This window comes from Uloborus diversus, chromosome 7 (genome assembly GCF_026930045.1).
Source record: "Uloborus diversus isolate 005 chromosome 7, Udiv.v.3.1, whole genome shotgun sequence".
NCBI classification, from domain to species: Eukaryota; Metazoa; Arthropoda; class Arachnida; order Araneae; family Uloboridae; genus Uloborus; species Uloborus diversus.
This window is the reverse complement of record NC_072737.1, coordinates 27,759,620-27,778,182: the sequence shown is the minus strand read 5'-3', so window position 1 is coordinate 27,778,182 and position 18,563 is coordinate 27,759,620. Positions and strand designations below refer to the sequence as shown.

The 18,563-nt window shown below is 30.7% G+C and overlaps 1 protein-coding gene across 1 annotated transcript; it reads right to left on the bottom strand.

Moving 5' to 3' along the window:
• Nucleotides 1-223: 223 nt before the first annotated feature.
• LOC129226347 (uncharacterized) lies at nt 224-17,385 on the bottom strand. The gene is made up of 10 exons (XM_054860950.1): nt 17,174-17,385; nt 16,403-16,530; nt 14,949-15,391; nt 9,120-9,232; nt 5,616-5,803; nt 3,981-4,134; nt 2,816-2,879; nt 2,226-2,318; nt 2,044-2,135; nt 224-512 (listed from the first exon to the last, which is right to left on the bottom strand). The coding sequence occupies exons 1-10, from the start codon at nt 17,383-17,385 to the stop codon at nt 224-226; spliced, it is 1,776 nt and encodes a 591-aa protein (XP_054716925.1).
• Nucleotides 17,386-18,563: the final 1,178 nt, after the last annotated feature.

Sequence of the window (18,563 nt, the reverse complement as noted above, 5' to 3'; positions counted from 1 at the left end):
AAAAAACTTTGAAATTACATATTTAACAGCTTTTTATCAGGTAAAGGAAAAGAAAATGATTTTGGCAAAACGTTTTGTACATCTGTACGAAAGATAAAAGCAAACCATGCGTGAATAATATGAAATTTACAATTATTTTATTTGAAAACCTTGTTTTCAAGTGACTAACACGAAATGAGATGAATGATTTTAGTACGATAAATTTACAAAACTAAAGCAAACATTAGCTAACTTCTGGTCCTGCCCCAAAGCGAAATGGAAAAATGTCGCAGTGCACTGGAACTTGTGGAATAGGAGGAACAACAGGAGGGGGAGGAGGTGGTGGCTGTTGTTCAATAACTTTAGGGCTTCTGTTAACTTGTTTTTTATGCTCTTGTGGATATTTATGAGGACTGTCAGAACACTTGGATGAATTTTCCCTTTTCGATTTCAAAACTAACATATCAACCAGATGAGCAACATTCTTTACAATAGCATCTGGTTTTATTACTTCATGCTTTGCATCATCAACTCTAAAAAATAAGAATATTTATTAACAAGATGTCTATGAATGAAAGCAATTGATTTAAATCATTTTTTAAACTGAAAAACCACAAAACACTCTTGAAAAATCTCAATCTCACTATTTCTGCCCTTTTCATAGTTACTATGACATTTTAAACTAGAAAGTCGCCCACCATGGTATGACAGATAAAAATTTGCTTCTACATTTGAAAGCAGCAATTGCCTGTTTGGTGATATTTTGGTAGTTCAAGTTTTAACCCTAACGCCAGTAGATATCTGTCATTGTTGACCCTTTTTACTTTTCTTCATTCTCCTAAAATGAGTCTTTCCAGTAAAACAGTTAAGTCGCCAGATCGAGTTCAACCTTGTCACAATAAAGACTTTCCCTGCATGTTAAACTCTGCCAAATCATATTATCAAATTGTCATGACGTGGCGCAAGTTTCACTGTTGAAACACATGGGTTACTCGATCATCAGCAATCATTTATATGAGGATTTTTGACTTAACCAATAGGGTTTATCCTCATTTGATCACAAATTTATTCAAAATCTCTTTTAAGACTATTTCTTCATTCCTTAGCCTACCGCTGCATTAGAAGATAGGAATCTTTCAGATTTTACAAAAGATGGTGTTTCTTCAATAGGACTAAACAATGATTAGTAACAAAGCAATTAGTAGCAAGAAAAGCCTGGATATTTTTTTAAATGGTTGCTTAAAATGGCATGTATATTCAAACCCTTAAGCAAATAAATGTTAAAATTAAAAATCTGAAACAAAAGGTATTGATAAAATGTAAGTGACTATGAACAGAAGCATTAACCTGGTTGGATAATTAAACAAACTAACCTAAAATAAAGAAATAATCAATGCAATATCCAAGGGAACGGCAAGCTTTCATTAATATAATTCGACAAGTTAGTGTTGCCACTCAAAGGCAGTTTCTTAAAAATAATTTTTTGATCTAACATGTGAAAGCCTTATTTTAAAACTCTTTAACTTAAAATTCCTAAATACTTAAAATACAAAGCTTTATTTCCTGAAAAAGTTTATAAGTATAAGAATAGGTTAATGCTACCAGTATTTAGTTTGTGTGTATTCTTAGTTTATTTTGTAAAAAAAAACGTTACATGTTACACAAAACTAAAGAGAAAATATAAATGCAGAAAGGAGTTGCCATTACAATAAAGATTTCTTATGCTTGACTAGACTCTCTTATGTCTACAAAATGACATATGAATGGCCAATTTTTATGTCGAGTGTTTTCCGATGAACCCTAAGTCATTATCAAATTACATTTAGTGACCATTTTTTTTTTCACTGCGACTTGAATCAATAAATGTATTATTTAATTATTATGTCTAAAGTTCAGAAAACATATTTTTTTCATTTTGATTATCAAGACATTACTTAAAAATAAAAAAAGAAAACATTGAACCTAATATTTTACTTTGTATAATATAACACTTCCAGCTAGCTTTTGTATTTTTTTAATGACACAAATAACAGATCAATAAATTTATGAAAAACATCAAGATACCTAAACTTTCCAGTTCTTACGAGTATCGCTCTCATTCCACATCGCTGAGCAGCTTGAATGTCATTTTCTATATCATCTCCTACCATTAGAATCTATGCCAAACAAAATTTAATAACAATAAACTACAGTACTATATAAAAATTAAATAAATAAATAAATAGAAATAGGTGAACATAGCTTACCTCCTGAGGGCAAATGCCCATCTCATTCACAGCATTCATGATGAAATCATAACAAGGCTTTCCTACAACCATGGCTTCTGTAGAACATGCATACTAAATAGGAGAGAAAGAAAAATAGTTCATAATAGAAAAAATATTTTGTAGTAAAAGCAGAGTTTTATGGTTCTTATAACAAAGAAATATAGACATGATAGTAAAAGTTATTTCTGCAGCTAGGTGTATACATATATATAAACCAGCTGTTTCTTCTTTTCTTGAAATTTAACCCTATATTTACTGATGGTACTTTAAATATAATGCAATTTCATTGCCGACAAACAGAACTTAGTTTTGAGCAAATGCATATAGGAGCCCTATATTCAGAATTGTTTTCATACATAAATAGTCTGAATCACAACTGGTACATAAAAGTTCACATAAAAATGAAAAGAAGTACAGGTACTGTGCTCCTGTGCAAATTAAGTTACACCAACGAGTACAATGCGTATCAACAACAAAAGTGCAATCTCCAAATTCATTTTAATGGTTTCATAAAGAATTGGACTTTCATGGAAAAAATAAATAATAATAATAAATAATCAATAATGTACCTCTAAGGCAGCAGCATATGATGCAGCACCAAGGACTAACTCATTTTTTTCTTTATAGTACTTTCTGAAAAGCAAAGCATTGGTACAATATATATTAGCTATTAAATTGAAATGCATTGCATATATTCTGTTCAAATTTAGGGCACATATTTTGGGCGAATTAAAATAAAAAAAAAATATATTGAAGTAAAATTGATCATTAATAGTTTTTTAGTTACTTTAAAGTGAAAAATATAAAGAACTATCTAAATTTTCAATTCAGTATTTTTATTTGATTTTTCCCCCCAAAGAACATTTTCTCAAATATGAAATAATATAACATCAAGTTATGAAAAATATTTCATATATATAATTTGAAAGTAGAACAAGAAATTTGTTCAGAGCTAATCAAATCTATTTTTCTACACACTAGTATCCATTTTCATGATGCTTTTTTGTTTTGTCTTGCTTTTCATAGACAACTTTTTGTTTCAAAAAAAAAAAAAAAAATTGATAAATTAATCATATAATTAATATTAAGGGAGTGTTTTTTCTTCAGTTTTAAAAAAGTTATCAAGTGATCATTGTTGAATGCAATGCTGTATGATATGAATTTGAAATGAAAGTTCAATATATATGTTTCAAATTTACAACCAGTGAAGAAAATACAGCCATAGGAGGAGAGGGGAGAAGTTTTTTTTTACAAAGCTATGTCCTCACACAGAAGAAGAATACAGTGAAATCCCGTTACAAGGAACTTCAAGGATCTGCTAATTTTGTTTATTGTAACGGGAATTTCATTGTAATGGAATTGAAGCAATGCAGTAGAAATGACATCGGGACTGAAAATTTACTTCGTTGAAATGGGATTTCACTGTGTTATCAAAAATTCTGAACAACTTCATCTTTCTGAGAAAACTTATAACCTATCCGTTCAATGTTGAAAAATATAGAAGTTTTATATACAGTATAACCCCCCATTTAACGATTGTCAAGGGACTGGAAAAAGTTATCATTAAATCAAGGATATTGTTAAATCGAGGAGCATAGTCTTTCAATGCAGTCAAATATCTGGACCAATGAATTGCGTCATTAAATTGAAGAAATCGTTAACTCAAAGTTATACTGTACCTTCAATAAATTACATTTCATTTCAGACATTAAATGAAATTTGAGATATACATACTCATTTCCCAATTTCACAAGCACCGGACTTGGAGAGGAAGTCAGCACTTGATAAGCTTTATTAAACATATCAGCTGAGACAGTGTTCCCCATGTCGCCAATGACAACACAATTTGGTGAGGTCTGATCAAGTTTATCAAAAGCTGGTAGAATATCTAGAATTCAAAACATCAATAAAACTCATTTTCATTGAAACAGAGGAAAAGGTACTAAATATTTCAATTTTTGCTCAAAATCTCAATCACCTTCCCCTCCATACACAGGAGTGTTTGTTGCCTTACAATGACCACAATCTTAAAAGGATGATATAAGACAGATACATTTAGTTAATTAGAGGGAAAGGGAAACACCATTAATAAAACAGTTTAAAAACACGGTAAAGGATCTTAATTTTAGAATTCCGAAATCTGGTAGACCTGAAACTTTTCCTATTTAAAATAAAAAAAAGAATAATATTTCTCAAAACTGTTAACATTTGGCTGTAGTTTGTTGAACATTACTTGCAGCTTATTGCTATTTGATGCCACGAGCCAAGCATAATATCAGTGTTTTGCTGTAATTTTGCAGCAATATTTTAGCATCCGCTATCAGTTTACAATGCTGATGGTAGATTTACCATGTTGCAGTTGCAAGGGTCTTAATGATATAGAGGCCCCCAAAGGGATCCAAAAAGCCACATTAAACATATTTCATAGTTCTGTTCAACTCTAAGAGGTTCTCAAACCGCAAGTTTGTCACAGTACAAAATATTTTTATTTAATCATCAATATGAAATAAATTATATTGAACAGAAACACAAAGCTATTTTTAGTGCAAATAAGATGTTCATTATACCGATTGACACACCATTTTTTATTGTGTACAAAACTATAAAACGTATGCGGATCTTACTCCAATGCAAATTCTCGCCAAGGTTTTTCTTATTTTGAGCATACTTTGAAAGCCAAAGGCATTGTCAAACTAGAAATTTTATCTGCCTTCAGAGTTACAAGGAACCTTCTTTTCAACGCAGAAGACCACAGCCTGGGAGCTGAACTCCTGCACCAAAATTCAATTTTCAAACTTTCTCAAATAAAATTTCTCAACTTTTCAATTTTGTATGAGTTTATAGCATTTTAGGCGAAATTTGAGATATTTAGGTACAGAAATAGGCTAGGTACAAAAATTTTACTATGCTGGGAGATACTCTCAAAAAAATATTAATGGGAACATCACTCCAAACTGTAACTGCACCATGTGCTTCAGAGTTACAAGGAACCTTTTTTTCAACTCAGAAGATCAGGGCCACTGAAACTTCTCATCAGCTGAACTTCTGCACCAAAATTCAATTTACAAAATTTCTCAACTTTCAATTTTATATGAATTTTTAGCATTTTAGGCACAATTATGCTTTTATGTACAAAAATAGGCTCTGAGGACTATTGCACTTTCTTTTGTTAGAAATTAAATCCCTCAAAAGACAATTTTTTGGATGAAAGAACATTCATATGTAACTTCAAAACACATTTACCTTAAATATGCAAATTTTGAGCTTCATTAGTGTCTAAATTAGACATAAATACAAATTATAAATTAGATTGAAATGAACAAAATAAAAGCTGCAGTTTTCAAAAAATATATAAAGTTTGGACAATACCTTGATGAACCATTAAAAACGGCCGTAAACCAAGAGTTAATAAGGTATTTATTACAACAGGTATAGGAGAAGAAATTTCATCCTCTGCAACACTAAACCCTAAAGATTGTAACTTTTTCAATAACTCCATAGGTGTCCTCCTTGAATCATTTGTCATGAATTTGACAGCAATCCCAAGTTGCCGTAGCCTAAAGGATACACAAAAAAAAGGTATTAGTTTTCTTAATGTCAAATAAATGTGAAACATTAAGATGAAAACATGAGCAGAAAACAAAACTTTAAAATCAAATGATTCATAATTCAGTTACTTCTTTCTTCTTTTTTAATTATATTTTTATGGAAAAATTGATGCTTAAAAGTTTAGATTAAATAGAAGCAAAAGCTATATTAATCTGCACTAATAGTAAAGTAGAATTAAACACGACAAAAACAGTTCAAATTTTTCAAGCAGAAAATCAATTGGCACTCATGGAATAAGTAATTAGTTTTGCAAACTTTCACTATGAGGACAGTTAAATAAAGATAAAGTTTAAAAAAAATAATAATTTGAATTTTGACATTTTGAATTCAAATTATGTTTTTCGCAATCACGAGTGTGTGTATGTAGGCGTGTGTTTGTGTATGGGGGGTATGTGTGTTTGTGTGTAGGGGGTATGTGTGTGTAGGCATGTGTGTTTGTGTCTGTGTGCTGGCATAAGTGTGTGGGTAGTTGTGTGTATGAATGTGTGTGTGTGGGGGGGTATGTGTATGTATGTGTAGGCATATGTGTTTGTGTCTGTGTGCAGGCATGAATGTGTGGGAAGGTGTCTGTATGTATGCATGTGTGTATGCGATTGTGTGTGTGTATGTGTGCAGTTGTGTGTGCATGCGCGTGTGTGTAGGACATGAATGCAACCTGGAGAGGGCTTTCGCTGTAGGAACAGCATCGTGAGGAGACAGTCGACGGTGAGGGGGCGGAGGGTGGCGGTGGGAAAATAAAATGATAGGACGCCAAAAACAGTCAAATGAAAGCAATAAGCAATCGTGATTGCTCAATAAAATATGAGCTGCTTGTGCAAATCCAATGCAAAAATTAAGTATACAAGTTATAATAAAAATAAATGTGATTTTTAAAATAACCTATACCAACGGAGTGTCAATTGTAAAGCATAAGAGAATACCTTTGTGGTATTAACAGATCAGCAATATAGTTAACGAAAAAAACTGCAAATTTGTGCTTTAAATAAGTTTTTCAAAAGCTATTCCAATATTTAATAAAATAAGAGAAGTTGGGGAATTTAGGGACACATTAACCAGTCTCGATCGCATTAATACTATTTACATCTAGTTATCAAATAATGTCATACATTACTTACATAAAATTATCAATGGATCATATTAATATTATTCACATAATATCATCAAATAATAATAAACTAGCTGCGTGCCCGGCGTTGCACGGGCTACTTAAAAAATGAAAGAGATATCCAATTCATGTTTTTGTATTACTCTGACATCAGTTTCCAAAGTACTAAGGAGTAAATAAATACGCGTAATGCAATGTTTGCAAAACACCAGTAGAGCATATTTTTGGCAAAAATCTCTTTAACGTTAATCATTGTTATCAATGATAAAAATAATGAGTATTTTCAATTAGCACAAAAGATGAAAATATATGCATTATCAACTATAATCTGTGCTCATGTTAAAATGAATTACATCTGATAGGCTATACCTGAAATATTTATGTATATTTACAATCAGCTTTTTACATAAAATGACACACACTTTTTGGTTGATTACGTGAAACTAAAGCACCGAGACTAAATAAATACCAATAAGCATTAATTTAATACCAAGTCATCTGATTCCAATCTAGCTTTAGTTAAAATCCTTAAACACAATCTTTTTTGTTCAACTTTGTTTCACTTAAAGAAATCCAAACATTCTTAATTTAACATGTTCTTTTCACGATACAAACTGTATTTCAAATATATAAACAGGAAGGAAAAAGAGAGTTTTTACAATTTGAAAACTTACCCATGTGACAGGAAAAAGATCTACTAAATAAACATAATTAGTCGTACATCCTAAATGTACCAAAATATGAGGCCGGTGAATGATAAACGTACACTACAGTCAATAAACATAGCTAAAGAAACAACTTTCATATGCTGAAAAGAGTTAAGAACGTGGAATGTTAAAAAAAAAAAAAAAAACGCGATAAAATAAAGGCTATTTCCGAATAGAGCAACCAATTTTAAACTAATTTAAAATGAAATTCTAGATGGAAACGTTGTTTTAAGATTTGGACAGCAGCCAAAAAATCTCTTTTAAAACAATTAAAAGAATTTTACTTGCTCAGCCATATGCAAAATGGCAACAGGAAAGAAATAAAAATTCCTGAATAACGTTATGTTAATTAACGTTTTAATTAATATATCCATTAATTAAAGTCGCACAATTACGAAATTGGTCCTATTGTTTTCTTTGGAAAATTTCGAATTGATCGGTATCTCGTTTGACTCCCAATTCGCAGCGGTTCTCGAGAAGATAGATCTTCAGACAGACAGACAGACAGACGCGAACAGATTTTAATATTATAGTGGATTATATGATTTTTAAGAATAACCAAAGGAATGTCAATTGAGGTAGTGAGAAGCAAAGGAACACAAGTGGTAAAATTAAAAATTTGGAGATAACCAGTACACATGGTAGGTGAACCACTCCTCTGTCTTGGGGCAAGAGATTGTGCTAGTAGCCCTGGTAGGTGCTGCTGTACAGCATGATTTAGAAAAAAAAATCAATGAAAACATACCTAGGATCTGATCTTTAAACGTGTTTTACTCGAAATTTAAAATAGTCCACTTGCATCCCTTTGCTTCTCTCTGCCTCAATTGTAAATCATAAGAGAATAGCTTTGTGGTATTGACAGATCAGCAACAGCTAGCAAATAAAACTGCAAATTTGTGCTTTAAACAAATTTTCTAAAAGCTATTCCAATAATTAAATGAAGTAAGAGAAGCTGGGGCTCAGTCGACGTAGGGGCACATTGGCCAGTCTTGATCATAGTATATTGGTCGATTTTTTTGGAGTATGCTGAACCGTCTGACTCAAACAACCTTTAAAAATTTTGCGCTCTCACAATGATAACATCATTTTTCTGATTATTTGTACATTTATTCATGCTTCTATATTACTCATGACAAGTTAAACATATCAGAAGTTGACAATTATAAAACTTTAAGTAACCCTAGGTCAAGGTCATACTGAGATCAAAAAGTGGTTACTACCTAAATATTAAAATAAAAAACAAGAATGATTAGTAATAAGTAATTAACATAAAAATAAAAAATAGACTAAATTGTAAATCTTTTGATGGGGGGGGGGGGGGGGGAGGTAGAAAATTAGAAAAGCAGACCTATCAGCTCAAACTTCACTTACTAATGAATAAATGAATAAATAAGTATGCAAGGGAGAAGTACATATACCAACTTAGAGAACAGATATAAATAAAAATATAACCTTTCTACTCCAACTACAGATCCCTTTATAGCTTCATATTTCCCATTTTCAAAAAGAACACCAGTAGTACCCAGGATAACTCCTCTAACAGGAGTATTCAAGCATTTTGCAACCTAAGTAAAAGAAAAACAAAGAAATGAGAAGCTTGTAAAATAAAGAGGGGGGAGGGCATTTCTAAAGACCTTTAATTAATCAGAAGCAAGAAATGACTTTTTAAAAAAGCACAGGACCCGACTATATTTAACACATTCAAATCAGAAGTACAATGTATGATAAGCCATAAGAAAACCTTTAAATTAGGCCCCCAGAGAAAATTTTTCTCCAGGGAGAGAGCAAAATAGTTCTTACAAGACTGGTAATATATTACCAGGTTTCAATCACCAGAACTGCCAATAAGGCTTAAAGTCAATAGTTCTCAGTTTCTTCACTGTGCCATAAAATATTAGGTTACAATACTCGACAACAAATTGCCTGTGTTTGTGGATTTTAAAATTTAAAAGTCAAGTTCAAATTGTTCATGCACTTAACAAAATTTGGATCAAAACTTGAGTTAATAGAGAATGCAAATCAAATCGCACAATAAATTACACTTATAGGGTTGGTTGGGGTAAGTGGGTGCCTGGGATAAGTAGGGTCACCCCCCTAAAACTGAATTATGGATAAAGTTTTCAAACTTTTTTGCACAAATCATGTAAAATTTCATGACAGTGATTGGTTTTCCACATATTTGGGATTCATGGAATTTTTTTTCTAGGTCATAGCATTTAGTCAAAAAACAATTCTGAAAAAAAACCTTTTTGCGAGTTCAAGCAACATTTTTCAAATAAGTGTTTCTAGGTTAGTTTCTATTATTTTTTATGATAATTAATTTTTCACATTAAGTTCATACAGCAACAAGAATTTTTGCATATAATATTATTAATAAGTGTGTAAGAGGAGGGGTCCCACTTACCCTGTACATTTTTGCCATACGGGGTAAGTGGGTCCCCCTATAATAGAAGGGATTTCAAAATCAAAAGGAACTCTGATTAAATATTTGTATTGGTGAAATATAGGACGACTATGATGATTTAGTAGGAATTGATAGTTTAGATACAGAAACTGCTAAAGCTTGTGATTATGTACTTGTAAAATATACATGACCGAAAATCATCAAGATTTAAGTAGGTCTAATGTTGGAAGTTGATGATACATATCAAAAAATACTGTTGAATTTGCAAGAACGAATAGAAATAGTGACTTTATATAGGCATAGTGTAGATGATGCTGGAATAATTACTGAGGATGAAGCGATAATGGTTCTTTCTCTTAGCCAACTTTACATAGATGCAGTCATTTAGTGTTTCCAATTTCTTTTTCAACTTATAGTTTTGGCAAATTTAACTCAAATTTATCTTAATCAACTGTATTAAGCTCATTAAACACACCTTTATATGTAAAAGTGAAATACATCCCTGTAGGCTTTCAATTAATTTCACAACTTTTTTGTTTTGTTTCTCGTTTTAAACTTTCCCGTGATACACATTTAAAAGACAGTAAATATCTCATAAATGGATGCATTTACAAAAAAAATATTTCACAGTAAAAATTTACATACTTTATCATGTAAGATCCCTCCCCCCATTACCCCTTTTTAGATATGCTTCATTTAAATTTAAATAAAAGGGGGCGACCTACTTACTCCTTACTATGGGGTAAGTGGGACACACATCCAATTTTTTAAAAAATATAATCGTTAAGAATATTTAAATAAGTTTAAACTTTTTTGTTTCAAAACTTTTGTATAAGGTTCCAAAAACGAACTATTCTCAAAAGGGGTCCCACTTACCCCAACCAACCCTAATAATCGTTATTTTTAATAGCTAGTTTTTGATCTTTGAGACAAATTTAATATAAATTATCAGTTCACATTTATCATAAAATTTCACCTCAAATTTGTTTTACTTAGTGAATATATTCTATCATAAAGACAGATATCATGGTACTTTGGGAAATAGTGACTTATATTAGGAGATAAAAAAAATGAAAGAATTCTCCAAGAAAACATGTTCTGGTTACAGCCAGGATAATGAGCAAACAAAGAAACAAGCAAAACAACCAACTTACAAGCAAAAATGGGTAAAATCTGACCTACAGGCAAGAACTTTTATGACCAATAAATTTGGCTGCAATAATACAGTGGATGGATCATTTTTGGTAAAATGCTGTAATGGGAGCAACCCTGTAATGGGGTTGTCATAGAATTTACTTTGACAGCAAAGTGATAAGTGTCTGGAACTCGTTTAAGAGTATTTTTATTTGAACAGCGGCAAAATGAATTAAATAAAACCTTATATAACCAAACCTATTGTCTACTGGCAATAAAGTTATACATACAGTAGGACACAAAATGAAAGCCTCATGTTTCTAGTTGAATCTCTCTCACAGGGGTCTGTCCAGGATTTTTCACAGGGTCCGTTTTTTTGTGAAAAATCAAATAATTTTGTGAAAAGTGAATTAATTTTGTGAAAAATCAAATAATTTCGCAAAAAAAAAAAGGTTTTTTTTTTTGTTTAAACGAATTTTTAGAATTTATAGAGGGCGCAAACTGCATCATTTAAACTTAAAGTTGAGTGTTTTCCTCTTCTATGTTAAGAATATCATTCTGGGGGTGTTTTTCTAGTATTTGGCGGGGGGGGGGGCATCGCTCTCTCAAGTAGCAATATTTATCTACCATTCTACATTATGCTAAATTATACTAGAAACATTTCTGTACAGCATTTAAAATAATTGTAAAAAAAAAAAAAAAAAACAAGACAAGGGTTCAGCATTTAATTTTTTGACCCAAGACACTCTTAAAAAGCACAGAATTTCGTTTAAAACTTATAAATTCCGTGATTTTAACAAAAATAAAAAGAGATTTTATTTGTTTACCACTTAACAAAGCGTACTAAACATCAAAAATTCAAAAAATCGGATTCCCATAGCAGATGCAAAGAGATCGCTATTCTCAAAGTGAAGGTATGAAAAGTATTAAAACGGCTTGTAAAAGAAAAATTTTTGGTAAAATTATTTCAAAACTGCATTTTAGAGTGCTATGATAAACATATCATTAATATCTGTGAAAAACATATCATTAATATCAGTTGAAGCAAAAAAAAAGTTAAACCATCGATTCAGCATTTTAATTTTTGACACATAAAAGAAAATGGAAGCATCACAAGAGTGCCGATTTTTTTTTCTTTGTAAAATTAGCAGATTTTGTATAAGCTGATCCCTCTAATTTGACTTTAAAAAAGGTTCCAAAAATTATCGGTTTGGGTTTAATAAGCGTTATTTTGCTTTCAGATTTGCTCTTTCACTAAACAATTTGTGAAAAATTCATTCTTGTTTATCAGCATTTTGTGAAGGGTCCGTTTTGGTTGATCAGGATTTTGTGAAAGGTCCGTTTTGGTTGATCGGATTTTTGTGAAGGGTCCATTAACGGACCCAAATATCCTCTGGCCAGACCCCTGTCTCATTATAATGAACATTGGGTTGTTTGAGTTATCTCTACACATCAAACTTTACATTTCAAATTTTATATTTTGGGGTTCTTTTTTTTTAAATCAAAACTGGTACAAACTGGGAGGAAAAACCTACAAAATCTGAATTTCGTCTTTTCAATAACTACTCTATAATACAGTCAACTCTCAAATCTACTGACCTAAAATCCAAACATTTAAAATCTTTATAATTTCTGCAGTAACTAAAGGTCAAGATTCAGAAAATTTCTAAGTGGCCAGTAGCCACTAGACCCAAAAAACTTGGTGGCCACCACTATCGCCGAGTGTTAAAGTATAAAATGGGAGAGGAGTTTTTACTACTTTCATGAAAAAACAAATGAATAGAACTTTACTAAATTACATTTTAAAAGCTATGAACATGCAATTTTTTTTTTCCAAAATAAATAGATAAATAAATCCAGGCCTGGATCTGCATACCCGCAGATCCTGCAATGCAGGAGGTCCCACATCCCTAAGGGACCCAACAGCTCAAGAAATTGAAGACAAAATGGAAGCAAACTGGCACTAAGACTTATTAACCATGCTAATATATACTGCTTGCCTCTGGGGAGGGGCCCTACAGATTTTGTTGCAAGGGGGCCCAAAGTTTATAGATCCAGGCCTGAATAAATCAATGAAAAGTCGGCAGAAAACTGCATTTCAAATGAAATTTACAAAAAATACAATTTTGTTGATAAAATTTCACTTTTCCAGAAAATAACTAATTTAAAAAAAAAAACATTATTTCTGGCCTTTTTTATGTTTTTTTTTTTCAGTAGTTTGCACTGAGAGAGGCATCCAATTATGTTTTTTGAAACTTAAGCAGTTAAGTAGTTTTGTCTGCTTCCACGTTGCAAATGACCAAACATGGCGACTAACGTGAAAAATTTAAGATATGAAAGTAATTCAACTAATTAAAACCCCTCAAAAAAAATTTAGAAGAAAGAGTAAGTTTTTAGCACATTAGCGTCCAAGCAATATGGATAAAATAATATTCTGAAGATAATATTTGAAGGAAAAAATTTTGCATTTTTCCAGAAAATAATGAATATAATCCAGGAGAAAAAATACGGTACATTTTGCGTAATGTTCAATAATTTGCATTGTATTGCAATAGACATCAATTCTACTTTTGGAAACTTAGGCACTTGAAAAATCTTGCCTGCTTCCATCTTGGAAGTGACCAAATATGGCGACTGCCCTAAAAATTAAGATTTAGGTTTTTGAATTTGTAGCATAAAAATAATTATAAAATGTAAAATCCTCATTAAATATGAATTTAATTGAACTGTTATAGCTTTTAGCACATTAATGTCCAATGCAGTAAGGATAAGATGAAATTTTAAATACAAAATTTTTCATTTCTCAAGAAAACTTGTAAATAATAAAAAATAAATAAATAATTAATTAAAATGCTTTACAGCACATTTTTTGTTATAAATATCTAGTTTGCATTTGAATAAACATCAAATTCTGCTTTGTTTTTGCAAACTTAAGCACTTAAGCACTTTGCCTGCTTCCATCTTGTTAGTGACCAAATATGGAGTCTATGTTTCACATGTATTGCCGTTCTGGTCAAAAAACAATCTTCCTTGATGTGTTTATCCTCGGGTGTATGCTTCCAAAGGGATTTATTTTCTTCCACCCTCTTGAGTTTGTGCATAATTCCTGTTCATCCCAAGATTTTTTTGCTAGGAACAACAGGCGACAACTAGGAAAAATTGCGACTGAGGATTTTTTTAAGGTCACCACTTTTTCAAACTAGGTTCAAACCATGCAGCGAGCGGCGACTGTGAATCTTGACATTTAGATGTAACATTTTATTTTCAAATGCGTTGGATCGAATTGGTAAGAAAAGTATTATACATATTAAAGTGATGTTTTATCAACTGCAAAAAATAGAAAATTGGGAAAATTTTAGTGTTGATGTCAGATTTTAAACCTCTAATTTACGAACAGCTTGTTAGTCTGAAAATTTTGTTAATCGAACAATGCTATTTTTTTATGAACGCTTTTAATGGTCCCAAAGAATGGGTAAATTTGAGTGTCAAATATATATTAGTTAGGAAAATAATCTAAGAAAAAAAAAGCCTTACTTGAAATAAGGAAAATTTCAGACAATTTTAACATACATTTTAAATAAAGTCTTTTCTGTTGAAAACAAGAAGTTGCTTAAAAAATTAAATGAGATAAAACAAAAGAAAACACTAGTGTCATTCACACATTAAACATAGAATGCATAACATTAACATATAACAATGTGTTAATTAAAAAGGTTTAAATTAAAATGTGTAAATCTACTTACTTGAACTTTAACTTTTTTGTCCTCTGAAGAAGAAACATCGTGGCCATAATGATCAGGATATAGTTCAACTTGATATCCTTTGTTATCACCTAATATCACTACTTTCAAGTATGCAGTGCAAAAATGTCCGATTTTACATGATTTTAACGCTCTCCGTCGGGCACCATTGCTACGAAATTTACCACTTCTATGGCAAATGTATGTTACAACCGTACAACCAGATGCTTTTTTCTTGGCAGCCTGTTTTACCCACTTTATATTACAAGTTTCCTCTGTATTTTTTTTCCATGTTATAAACTCCTGTTCAGTTTCTAGTTCATTTTTTACAACTTGGAAAATGAAGTTATGTTGATTTACAAGATGATTGCGCAGTTCTGTGGTGCTTTTGAATTTTTGGTTGTCGCAGCCTTCTTCATAACAAATTGCACCTTTAGATTCATTTGCTGAAATTGAAAGGAAGTATTACACTAATTACATAACACAATATAAAATGTTTCTCATTGAAAATTAAAATAAAAAGGAGGGGATCCAGAAAAGCTCTTTACTCAATATGAAGGCAACACAGTAATACATTAACATATGTATAAACATTCGTGCTCTTAGTGCAGATTTTGGAGCAGATAAAATAATATTTTCTATCAATTTTGGATGGGAAAAATTTTACTTTTGTATTTATCATGAAGCAAATTATAAACTATATTAAATGAAAAATTATCATATAAGCTTTGTGCTACAATGTGATTAAAGTGAAAAACTAATGAAAATAAAGCACAAATTTTGCAGAAAATACAGCATATAGCTATTTCAAGGCTACAATGGAGCCTCTTCATCAGTGCAAAAAGTTCACCAACACAACCAAAAGTCACAAAAGCACTAGTGGGCAATTTCTAGATTTTTTCCAATTTGTTTTCATGTTCTTTGGTCTGATTAAGCGAATTTTTGGTCCCAATAAGCAAATAATATTAGGCTTGTGCAACGGGATTTGTTTCGGTTCTTCAAGATTTGGTCCGAATAAACGACAGGTCCAATTAACCAGTGGTCCAATTAAGCGGGTCCCACTGTATTATTTTTTTTATGTTAGTAATGGTGTGCACACCACATAGGTAAGTTTTTTTTAAATTATTTTTTAGAAAAATGAAAATTTGAAAATTAATTTCCTTGGGAAAATATAATTTAATTAGAAGTCTTGAAATAAATCACTAAAATAAATGTGTTAACAAATATTCAATTGCCAGTTTCTATGTTCAGTTTCTCTATTGATTCCTGTTTGTAAAATAATAAACAATAGTGTAATTTTTCGTGTGCTATAATGGTCTGCACAGAAGCATTTTTTTTAAAACCACTTTTTAGGAAAAAATTTAAAGCTTGAAAATTACTTTCTTCGGGAAAATATCATTTAGTATGAAATCCTTAAATCAGTCACTAAAATAAATAAATTAATACAGCACACTTACTTAAATCGTCATTTGATTTCTTCTTAGAAGGTAGGCGATGAACTCTAAAAATATGCCTTGATAGATTGGTTCGGGATGGATAGACTCGATCACAGTACTGACATAAATGTTGTTCTTCTGTGCTGCCTCTGGAATTAGTAAAGGGGTTTAAAGTAAACTTATTAATTACAGAAATAGTTTTTAAACATAAAGTTTTTTGTTTTAACATTGAATACATAACAATTAAACTCAAGAGGCTTAAAATCTTATACGTGGAAGGGATCACAAAGTTTTCAGAGGCAGAAAAAGTTGCAATATTATTTCACTATTTTCCGCATCTTGCAATTTTACATTCAACATCTAAATTTTGAATTCACAGATTGCTTGAGAAAATCTTACTGTCTTAAATCTACAAAAAATGGAAAGCATAAAATAAAGATGTTTTTTTCCTACCTAAGGTACCAACCAATTCACACAAATAATGTCTTTCGAAAAGTGCATAATAAAATCATACTTTATTTTCATAAAATCATACAGTAATTTTATTTGGAAAATAACTTCACAAATTACTATGTGAAGACAAACACTTGTTATTTACAAGGTGCATAAAAAGATAAATATTTAAAATACTTATATTTCAGGAAGATAAGAGTAAAAAAAGTGAGAGAGAAAGAAAAAGAAATGCAAATAAAATTCTTTAGGAGTACTTTTTATTTTGAAAATAACTAAAAAAAATTTTTACAGCACACAGATTTACTTTTTGAAACAAAAAAGAAAACCCAATATTCTTACTTGCTAGTGTCATGCTGAGGCGGGCTGTCGGGGTTTTCGAGCATATCATGATTGTTGGTAAGAGTGAGAGAATCCAAACTTTTGTCTACATTATTTTGATATGTGTTGGATAAAGTGTTGGACAAAACAGAAGTTTGTGCTACAGGATTCAACTGTGAAATAGTTTGAGTACATTCATTAATTTTTGGAAGAGTGTAATCACTAAAATCCATTGTTACTTTTTCAAGCCAACATAATTAGGATCAGTAAACCTGTAAAAAGAGATTAAAAGTGATAAACTTATTTTACCAACAAAATATAAAACCAAAAAAAAAAAACATCTTATTATAATAACGTGGGCAGGAATTTTTTACAAAATCAACAGACCATTAACTATAAAATTTTACTGGTCTATGTATTTTTGCTGGTCTGTTCATACACCCTTATTTGCTTTTTCAATATGTATTTAATTTTTTTTAAATAAATTGACATAATGAATCATTAAAATTTTGTAAATTTATATACACAAAAGCTTTATCACAGATACATAAAAAGATATAATTTTAAAATAAACCTCTTAGATCAGGGTTGCACTAGATCTATACCAGCCCCATTGGCAGTGAAAATCATGGATACAGATGGCGTCATTTCAAATAATTTTGTTCATGTGCATAAGAGCGTTTGGCACTGTGACAATCATGTGATAATGCATTTTTTTCTTTTCTGCCAGCTTTCATAAAAATGTTACCTAGTATGTTTGATTATCAGTGACTAATTAATTAAAATCAAATTAAATATCAAAAAACCATTTTTTAGCATGCTCTAGAATTACAGAAAAATAATTTCAAGTAGTGAAAATAAATTCAATCATTGCACACTCTTTCAATAAAAATATGACCCATTCAGTTACATAATAATTAATAATTGATATTGATTTGATTTTAGAATAATCTGAAGACCAGATTTTAATAAAGATTTAAAAAGTACTTCTATAATGGAGGGAAAAAACCTTTTAAAACCATACTGTCTTCTAAAAGTCTCCAGACATTTTTTAGTTATGTGTTTTGTATGCAAATGAAAATGCTTTGAAATTAAAAGCAAACCATGGAACTTGTTTTGTCAGTTTATTCTTCTCTCTTCATTTTATCAAAATGTGCCAGCAAAGATAATTTTAAAATTCTTATAGTGAAAAGGCTAACTAATAATTTAGAATTCCATTTTAAATTTCTCCAATATTTTAAATTGCATTCATATTTAAAATACAAAATTTTAAAGAGAAGTGATTAGGAAAATTTAATCGTTAATACAAATACTAATTCCAGACCCCGAAGTGATTTGGGGGGAAGTAGGAAATAAGGAATTAAAATTTGAAAAAGAAGGAAAAAAATCACTTTAAAAAGTAGGAAGAGAT